Source organism: Lytechinus pictus, chromosome 3 (genome assembly GCF_037042905.1).
Source record: "Lytechinus pictus isolate F3 Inbred chromosome 3, Lp3.0, whole genome shotgun sequence".
NCBI lineage: Eukaryota > Metazoa > Echinodermata > Echinoidea > Temnopleuroida > Toxopneustidae > Lytechinus > Lytechinus pictus.
The window spans coordinates 17052025-17062846 of NC_087247.1; the positions used below are offsets into that span (position 1 = coordinate 17052025).

The window sequence follows — 10822 nt, forward strand, 5'->3', positions numbered from 1 at the left end:
TTTCATCAAACGTTTTATCTGACGAGACTTGGTTTATCCGACAGTTACCATAGGAACTGTGCTTCCCAGCCAATCAAAATCAAGGAAAGTTGTCAGAGCCTTGACAAAGATGTTGATAAAATATGCTGTGTTAAATATTCAACCATTTCTCTTCAAATTGTATGAAGATCCCAGGGGGCCACTTACATTGACGAGCGGATACCATGCACGACCAAAAAAACACGTAAAAAGGATGTCTTTTTCAAGATAGGGCACGTTACGTACGTAACGTAATAAGGGTGTCAAAAACACTAAAATAATGAAAAAAGGCCATCTATTTCGCTAGGAAAGCTACGTGTTAAGGGTCAAATTCGTGAGGGTATAAAACATATTAAATGATTTATAAAGGATGTACTTTTTGCCCCAACAGTCAACATTAGGCTAACGTTACGTGTTTAGAGTATGATTTTCGTGAGGTGTGGGAGGTGGGGCCGGCGTCCGTGACATAACAATCAACATATCACTGTACTTGTTTAGGGTTTAATTCAGGAAATACTTGCCCAGAATATTGTTTTGTTTCCAATACTTGTTATGGGTAGGGTTTCACACACCAATACTTGTTAAGGGGTGCATTTTCAGAATATGGAAAATACTTGTTTAGGGTGCTTTTCGAGACCCCATGGTTGCGCATGGTATCCACTCGTCAATGGAAGTGGCCCCCCGGGATGAAGATATGGATTATGGTATATGTTGCATATTGTAACATCTAAGAGAAGTACTTTAAAATGTAAGCGAATATTAAAGAATAAGACATAACATTTGAACATTATGAATTCTTCTAATAGCTGTTTAATGAAAAAAATATCTTTAACTTGCATTTAACATTTTATTCAATTTTTGTTGTTTCAGATTATTTTAGTAGAGACAAACTTATCCATCAACATGACTTAAATGTTTAATACATACACTGAAGGCCTATATTTAACATCTATATTTTTGTTTTCTTTTTACTCTTTCTTTTTGCAGTGCGTACACAGAAATCAGGGAAGAAGTGAAACTGGTTATAACATGTGTTAACATGTCACAATCTCTAAGTGACTTCCTCTGCTATAAATGTAGACTTCATCTCATAGAACTCTTACTCAAAACTCAGTTCCTTTCACTTGTGTTTGTGTGTTGGGTGGAGGGATTTTCTCCTGCTGGACAACATCTGCTGGATATCTGCAGTTAGTCTGTTATGAAACCAATGGAGATGAAGGAAACCTGTAAATACACTCTTTAAGGTGCCCATGTTTATGAAATATTCTTGAAGTGATGATTCTGAATCTCCAATTTTTTTCTAGCTTCAGCAAAATAAAAAAGATAAGTTTGATTATTTCTAATACTTCCTTTACTTGTATTTTTTTGCTATCAGTTTGAAATTTACCAGTAGACGTCATGTTCAATTATTTTGTTCAAATCCAGAGTTAGGTTTGCTGTATCTTTTTATTTCGGAATTAAAATTGCATTTTTGTTGATTTGATTGTTATTTTGTTTGTATTCAAAAGAATTTGATAGTTGATGAAAATAGCCATCATTTGGTTTTTAAGTGTAATGGTAAAATTGTGTTTCCATCATTTCATTGTCTAATGAAATCTAATTGTAAGAGTACACACAAACACACTCTTACAATTCCTATCATAAGCATCTGTGAAATATGTTTTATGTTGAAAGGGAACACTTGCAAACAAGAATATTCCCATATATCTTGACCAAGAGTCACTTCATGTAAAACTTTATTAGGTACTTGTAGATTCAATAATGTTTCATTTTGGGGATATTTTCCCCTATCGAAGTGGAATCTTTCCCAGGGAAGGTTACAAATTCAAGGTGCACTAATGAGGGAAGGACATGGCAGGTGTTTTTTTATATAGCAATCAAGCATCTTAAATGGATTTTTTTGTGTGTAGTTATGAGGCAAGCCCAGGGAATAGACCAAGTGTACATGCAGTACTAATTTGTACAATAAAAGAATCAGAAGTGATACAAACAGCGACATTGTGACAATATTTTTTAGCAGCAGAAATATTAATACATGTATGTGACAAATAATCTTTGAAGGTCATTTTGAGCTTGTTCATGGCCTGATCCTTGACTGAGAGTATATTTGTTACTGCTCTATACATGGACATGCATGTACACCTAGTGCCTGTAACAAAAGGTGTAGTGCTTGATCTTACCATTGATTTATATGTTTGATTGCACATAATGATCAATGCAATCAGGCATAAAACTCAGCCCTAAGATCAATCGCTAAGCTTTGTGTAACCTAGTACTGAGTTTGTTTTCCCCAGGCTTGCTGTTTTTATAAAAGTGCAATTAATATAAGATGCTATGTTATTCTAAAGTATTAAGAGAGTTGCATCTGCACCATTTCGTACATCCTCATCCTGGAATTATTTTATTGAGTAGCGATACGCAAATCAGGTCTTGATAATTGCCTGTTTTTAATTTGTCGTAATTATAAAAATCATTGGGCCCCTTGCGTATATGACAAGTAATGGATGTGATATGAAAAATAATGTAGTGTAGGTCAATATTTTTTTAGTTACTGAAATATTACTTTTAAAGTAGCAGTGGTTCTTTACTATCACTTTAAGTTAATATGTTAATGTAGTGAGATCAGGGGCCCATCTCACAAAGAGTTGCGATCAATCACAACTATGGAAAGCCAGCAAAATCAACATATAAAATGCATGTTTGTTCAACAATTTTTCTAGATATGAATGTATATCCATAAAATTCATTGATTTCTTGACAATTTGGTGTGTTATTATTTGTTTACAAAGGACATTTTGCAAATTTCCTGAGAAAAAATATGACACTGATGGATTTCCATAGAGTTGCGATTGATTAGATTAATTGTAACTCTTTGTAAGACGGGGCCCTGATTTGTATGGTGCTGCCATGCTAGTATGATTATATGAAGAACGTATTAGAGCATTTTATACAAATTTGCCCATAATCAAATTATTTGATCAGATTTTATAACATGCAAAATGAAATGAAGGAGGCAATTTTGCTTTTTATTTTAATCCTTGCCGTGCCAACCCAATTTTAAATTATGTGATATCCAAGTATAATCATACATGTATTTATCAGATCTACATTATAATCTTCATCCCACCTAGGTGTCTTGTGGGAATCTATCTCTACTTAAAAAGATTAGAGAAAACAGAAATGCATACTTCTGTTATTGCTTTGTGTCAATGTACCCATTTTAGAAACTTTGTACTACTTATAAAAGCCATGGTATATTGGACATCGTGATAAGTAAAAACAGTATATGAAAAAGGGAAAGTTACTTCAACTTGCAAACTGTATTCATTATATTCATTAAATGGTGATTATTTAACACTAGATGATATTCAATTGAGAGGCTTTAAGAACTAGGTATATAGATTTTGTAGAGTGATTTATTGTATTTTATTCAGCATTTTAGGTAGAAATGAGTGGCGTAGCACTATAAATATTAGCACTTCCCATAAGTCCATATTTTGCATACTATCATGCAAAATGACATGAAAATCATTTCAATCAGATTTTTATTTTTATTTAGTTCAAAGTATAGTGAAAGGTATTGTAAATAAACAATTGTCATTCATCAATATTGTATTTGTTTAAAAAGATGGATCTTAGAGCACGCCTTTGGCTCCTTGGTGATTATATACCAGCATTGTACAAGTTCCATTGACAGTTTTACCCATAGCCTATGTCACTGTACAAAACAAATAGGAATTGGATAATTCTGTAGTCACAATCATTTTTAAAGGCAACACTCCTATTAGAGCAATTGCTCTAATAATATCTAGAGATAACACCATGAATGTGCTTCATTAAATAATTGAGATGACCATATTTAGAAGTTCATTGGAGTCTGGAGTATGAGAGTGCTTACGTAGACAATTACATGAGCTTTCATTACATCCTTCTTATGGGTTTTATGCAAATAACGTTGAAGGTGTGCTCTTTTGCCGAATAACTTTCATTTTGAAATGATTCATCTTTGAAAGCAACTGCCAATCTGTTTAGATTAATTGTGTAGGAATGTTACCTTATCAACTCGCTGTTAGTCTTATTTTCTACTATGTTTGTTATTTGTGATAGATGTGATAACAGAAAAAGCTTGTGCTATTAGTGGTGAGTGCACCAATGGAATATCCCAAAACATGTGGGTTTTTTTTATGTACCACTGGTACAGATTTATATAAAAATATTAATTTCTATTGTGTGAAGTAATACCCTTTCTGTTAATACAGGAATCCATAGAATCATTCAAAATATCAGACTCTTCTTGGATTGAATCATAGCAAAGATAAGTCGTCATCGTTGTGGATTAAATATTATTGGCTGATGCTAGAATGGGTAAACTAAGCCAGAAATGAACATGATTACAGTATCTTGCAGAACCATGTCATTGATGAATTAACCATGTTAATGTGCCATTAAAATGTTTTATGTTTTGTATATTCCATGTAAATTGTTTGTACAAAGTCAGATTATTTCATTTATGATTAGCCATTTAGCTATCAGATTATTCTCTTTTCAACTCTTTATGAATTGCATGATTTTTAAAGCTCTGCCTTCTGCCCTAGGTTGCCAATAGAAATTTTCAAAAGAGAAAGGAAGCTTGCAATTAATTGACCAATATCATCCGGTCTGATGCCTTAGTAGGTTTTATGATATATTTGCAAGTGACTTCAAATCTTGTGTGCATGTACTACTTATTTCATATTTAGCAGAATGTAGGATTATTTTATTGTAGTAAGATCAGTACTATATGTGGTATATTCAGGTTTTTATGATTAGGTACATTCTCTCCTTGCATGAACATTTTATTTAGGTGCAATTCGATAGAAGTATCTTTTGGGAGGTGGTTTGGTAGAATGTCATAACATGGAATATGTGAAAAGTGATAAATATATCATTTTGCTTCTCCGAGTCATCTTGCACTTGCATAGAGTACCATGAAATTTCTAAGCTTGTTGTGGGTATATTGGAATAGCTGTTCACATGACCAGGAAAAGGGAGCATTCTTGTTTATTCATGTATCCTTGAATAACCCTCACTTTATGCAACTTCAAATTGATATCAAAGTGCTGGCACATGATGCTTGAATTCAAATTCAAGCTCATAGATCGCCTATATTGTTCCATTCTATTATATCAGTGAGGCATCAAGAAATAATTGCTTATTAATAGCCAAGGGATATTCTTTTAAACAAATACTTGGCACACAGCAAATACTGCCAAGTATGTTATTTGTTGAGCCACAATCTACTAGCAAAAAGACGAAAAGGGTAAAAACAAAAATGTTCATTTGCATAATACTTAGTCAATATTTATAATTTGATGATGATGAACAGCATTTGTATAGCACCATTCAGTAAAACATTCAAAGACACCAGCTCCCCACACATTGTTCTCCCAGTTTGAAGTGCTAGATATGGTTGTTAAGGAACCTTACTCAAGAGTAAGGGAATAACTTTCATACTTATTTCTTACATAAAAGACATAATCTAGAAGGGAGCTTCTGTGCTTTGTAATGCGTGTGTGGTAATATTATCATGTATGTTAATATGATCATGTTGTCAATGATTTACATGAATATTTGAATCAATCTGTAAGTATGTGTATTGTTTACTGGTGATGGAATGTTTTTCCTGGCATGATATTTGATGAATGCCAGTATACTTTAGGGAAGACTCAAGCATTTGCAGAAATAGCATGTTTTTAATACTTTCAGGAATCATTTTTCAAACATCTGAGCTGCATTCATATAGTATACTCAATCAGCATATTTTCAACTTCTACATACACATACATGTACATATGAGACTTCGATCAGATTCGTTTACGTAAAGGGGATTAAAGCTGGCAACTATTAGTCAAAGCCATCTAAATATTTCTTTTCTGTACATCCTATGTACTTGTACACGGCTTTATGAATGTCCCAGACTACTTGCTCTGACCTTTATTCATCTATGTGCAAATGTGTAAAGGAAAGACATAGTTGGCTTTGCAGTTATCAGCTGTAACCCACTTTAATCGTGAAAGTCTGTTGATAGTTGCAACACAGATGTTGGGGAGTACTGAAGCAATGGCATCATAAAAAATATATATTGTGGGGCATTTTAGCATTTTCGATACCATGTCTTTTTTTTTTGCAGGTGTTTCTGCATTAATTAAAAATATATGAAACACAGTAATCATAATGAATATAAATAAATACAAAAATAAATGAAGGAATTACAAATTGTGACGATTACATAATAGAAGAATAATTTACATAGATATACAAGTAAACAATGATATATAAAATAAAATGCAGTGGCCAACTATCGTAAGCAAAATGCTCGAGAGAATAGCAGCCAGAGAAAGGTACTAGAGCTCGAAGAAAACACATCCAACAGCCCAGATTTAGTGGGAGTCAGTGTATGAGGGCCCTTAAAATGTGGCTACATGAATACCCAATATTCTGTATTGAAATTGGTGTAAAGTGGTTGGGTTTCAACTAGTTATGAGCCAGGTCAATTTACACTGATTTCATTGGGACTAATTAGGTATTCATTTGGTCATACCCAGAACCAATTTGAATGGTCATATTTGGTGTGCAGAAGTTTTTAATCATATGCTATTGATATATGGTCATGTAAATGCTGACCTGCAAAGAAAAATAATGAATGACACCACACTATAGTACTTCTGGATTTTACTATGTGTCTTAATTATATTGTATGACCTGTTTTGTTATGTTTTTTTTAATTATATTTCACAAAATTGTGTTGACAGCACTTCATTTTCTGCCCATTTTCTGAAAATGCTTGACTCTATCTTGAACTACCAGTACCTGTACATAATAAACCCTTTCTATATGAGCATTTGATCGGTTTGTTTGGAGATTGTAGTAGAAATCTAATTTATTTCATTCTAAGAAGGTGCACAAACTATGTTATGCTGCCAGGTAATAGAATCTATTCTTCACATAATTACTGCATTGTATTCCCTAATTTCCTGTTAAAGAGTAATGTAAAAATATTAATTAGAGGTTATCATAATGAACCGGTGTAACCACAGAGTTGGCAGTTGTAGAATATTACTTAAAATCAATTTGAAATCAGTGTGAAATAAAAACATGAGTGAGAATGTTGTATGATCTTTATTACTTCCAGTGATTTTCAATGTGCATCGGATTCATTCATGTTTGTATATGTAATGAACTTTGATTAAATTACTGTATTAAATGTAGATTAGACCATTGATAAGTGTGTTTAGATTCTTCTTTATTGTGTTTTCCTACATGAGCACTTGAAGGTTGGGTGGAGTTATGGATAAAACCTATAGTTTAAAACAATCTTAATAAAGAATTACAATATATTAAAATAGAATACATTTTGTGTAGGCATTAACCAGTTTCAATTTCAGTTTGCTTACTATTTAATATTTCACAATATTTTCCTCTTGCATATCACTTTATGATTTATTTAAGATGAACATTAAAACCAAATAGATTTAAGAGAATTATATAACTTAGATAACATCGGTCTGTTAATATAACTTTAATTAGACAATGGAAGATGATGAATTTAAGAGTTGGTGTAAAATATTTAAAACTTCCCTCCCTGGTTGTTAACCATGCTTGTAAGTATATTTTATTCACTTAAAGAGCCACAAAGCTGTTTTAAATAGATATAAACAAAGGGTATGGGGCTATTAATATTTTGTTATCTCTGTCTGTTTACAATTTTACATGATAAAAAACATGAAAATGTAAGATGCTTGCGATGGTTTTCACGCACAATTCACTATATAATACAATATATATGAAATAATATAACATGTTATGATATGATATATGATAATTTCTTCTTCCCCCCCCCCCCTACATTTCTTTTTCTATCTCCCTCTCTTTCTCCTTTCCCCCCCCCCCCCCCGTTTTTCTTTTCCTTTTTTGGGGGTCAGCCGATGGGGGATATATTCCCCAAAAAATCAGGTGGGGGATGGCCTGACCTGTACCTGTACAATCATGCCCCCCCCCCCCCATTATTTGGAGGGCATTTAATAAAAACGAATTTTTTATTGAAATGCGTAAAATCAATTAAATAAATTGACAACACAGAAGGAAAAAAAAAATTCATTCCCCAAATCAATTAATCCTTTTTTTTTCTGAAAGTGACCAGTCTGTTTTGAAAACAGTTAACGCACTTAGGCCTATCTGTATGTGATAAGTAAACTTGCTAATATAGGGTAATTTAATGAGCCATGAATAAAATTAGGTCCTCTCTCATTTCAATGGTGCATATAACTTAATTAACAACAAATGCATTTTATATGTTCTTATCAACTTAGCAAAAGTTACACAGGTTGGGAATATACCTTCATCATATTTGAATAACACAATTTTCCCCTTTGATCACCATCCTATAGTTGTGAGATCAGTCAATTATGGCAGGGTTTTGCGATGAAATCAATGCAATGCAATTTATGTCACTTTTCAACTAAAAGTTACATTTTGACCTAACACCAAACTGTATTTTCATGCTTTTACCTTATGATCAACAAATCTGTTCTTATTGGTTGTTTTAAGCGTTACTTATGATTTTCCGTATTCAAGTAGGCCTACCTTATTTTTCTATCAATATTTTGAGTTGTTCTTCTTCTTGAAATAAAATTAATACTTTTAAATTTGAAACTTGTTGTGTGTTACAATGTTTTGTAATTTAATATTGAAAGCGGACTCCAATAAAATGGCCTAGAAAGTGATTTTAGTTTGCTCTAAAATACAATTTTCCCATGTCAATTTCTTTAAAAGTCCCTACCGTGGGAGGGGGAATACCCCCCTTCCACATACTCCCCCTGCTCGGTCGCTTTGCTCCCTCGCCAGGACTCGGACACCAATCAACCCCAATTATCACAAGAAATCGACACCTATATAAAGGGATATTCAGCCCTCCCTTAACACATAGGCGGATCCATTTTTTAATATTGAAAGCGGACTCCAATATAATGGCCTAGAAAGTGATTTTAGTTTGCTCTAAAATACAATTTTCCCATGTCAATTTCTTTAAAAGTCCCTACCGTGGGAGGGGGAATACCCCCCTTCCACATACTCCCCCTGCTCGGTCGCTTTGCTCCCTCGCCAGGACTCGGACACCAACTAACCCCAATTATCACAAGAAATCGACACCTATATAAAGGGATATTCAGCCCTCCCTTAACACATAGGCGGATCCAGGGGGTCCCAACCCCCCCCCCCCCTTGGCAGAGCAAAAAAAAAAGGGGAAGGGGAAAGAGAGAAAAAAATAAGAGGAGGAAGACGGGTAAATTAGAATAAGATCAGGGGAAGACTTGGAAAATAAAAAAATTCATGTCACTATATTGCCTATATATTCGAATGATACATATATATCTCGCTCAATAGCCTGATTTACAGCTTAAAATATCAAGTTTTGAAGTCAATATACAAATCATTTTTCAACACGGACATCGATCTTTTATTATTTTGTTTGATTTGCAAATTAATTTGAATAAAAGTACTTTGTAAAATGTCCGTTTTGTTGTCTGAATATCAGCCATTACAGCTCACGCTGCGCGCTCGCATTATTTGTTTTGTCATTACATATCTACTTCGTGCATTCCATAAAGTTCTAAAAATATCCCTTTTCAGGTCTGATTGTCAAAACGTACTAGGTAGCGCTGCGCGCTATCATTTTGATTGTGTTATGTATACCTCTACTTTAATTCTGTATAATAGCAAAGTTCTTAAAATCCCATTTTGATGACAGTTTATCAAAAATTTCGGCATGTAATTTGGGCTCACATCAATTGTTAAAAATATTTCAACTCATGCATCCTATTCATAATTACAAAAGTGCATTCTTAAAATTTCCAGTTTTCAGGCCTTGATATCAACAAATTTCGTGCTCTTATTAGGCTTATTAGATTAATAAATAGGATAATATTTTTATGAATTCCTATAATAATTGAAGTGTCCCTTTTTTCAGAATGGAATATCGGCAAGTTTCACCTCGCGCTAAGGAAGAGGAATAGTCATCATTTTCATTTATTAAGTGCGATCCCTATCCACTTCACAATTTTCCTACACAGTGCCTGAAATAATGCATAAATTGACCCTTTTTCATATCTAAATATCAAATATTTTCAGCTCGCGCTTCGCATTATTGATTTCATGATGAAAAAATGCCCAGATTCCATTTATTTTATGATGTTTATGATATGAGGATATTTTTGCAATCATAAACGTCATAAATAAATCAATTTAAACCAGCAAAAGTATTACATAGCCATTATTCATGCGAGGTGAAAACACAACTTGCATTAACTCGTAGGCCTATATATATATTTACGAAATCATGTTTTTTTTTTTTTGTTTTTTTTCAATTTTGGATCAGACTTGCACTTACAAATAATTTCGGAACTGCATACACCTCGTGCGTCGCAAATTGAGTGAGAGCTCATCATTAGAATGTTAACCAGATTCATGTTGCAAATAATTTAATTATAATTGTAAGTGCCTTTTTTCAGAGTTGGAGTATTACTATACATAAATCTAAGGAGAAGTTAATATAATTTCACAATAATCGAAGGAGACATTCAGTCCAGTTAATTTCGTAAGGGTTGAATAGGCCTATATGCAAAATTTTCAAACCTGTATCATATTTAGAATTTTATATGCTTACAATTAAATTGTTTGAAGTATTCTATATAAATTACTGATATTGAGGAGATTTGATTACTGATATTTGGTGAATTGGTTAAGAATCTTATTTTAGGTACTTGCATTT

General features: G+C 33.1%; 1 protein-coding gene across 1 annotated transcript in view; it reads left to right on the top strand.

Moving 5' to 3' along the window:
* LOC129257717 (tropomodulin-1-like) overlaps positions 1–7282 on the top strand; it is a 33141-nt gene extending 25859 nt beyond the window's left edge. The window contains exon 10 of the mRNA XM_054896109.2: positions 1006–7282. Coding sequence (XP_054752084.2) covers positions 1006–1034 — 29 coding nt within the window. The 3' untranslated portion in view covers positions 1035–7282. The remainder of the gene's footprint in view (positions 1–1005) is intronic.
* Positions 7283–10822: the final 3540 nt, after the last annotated feature.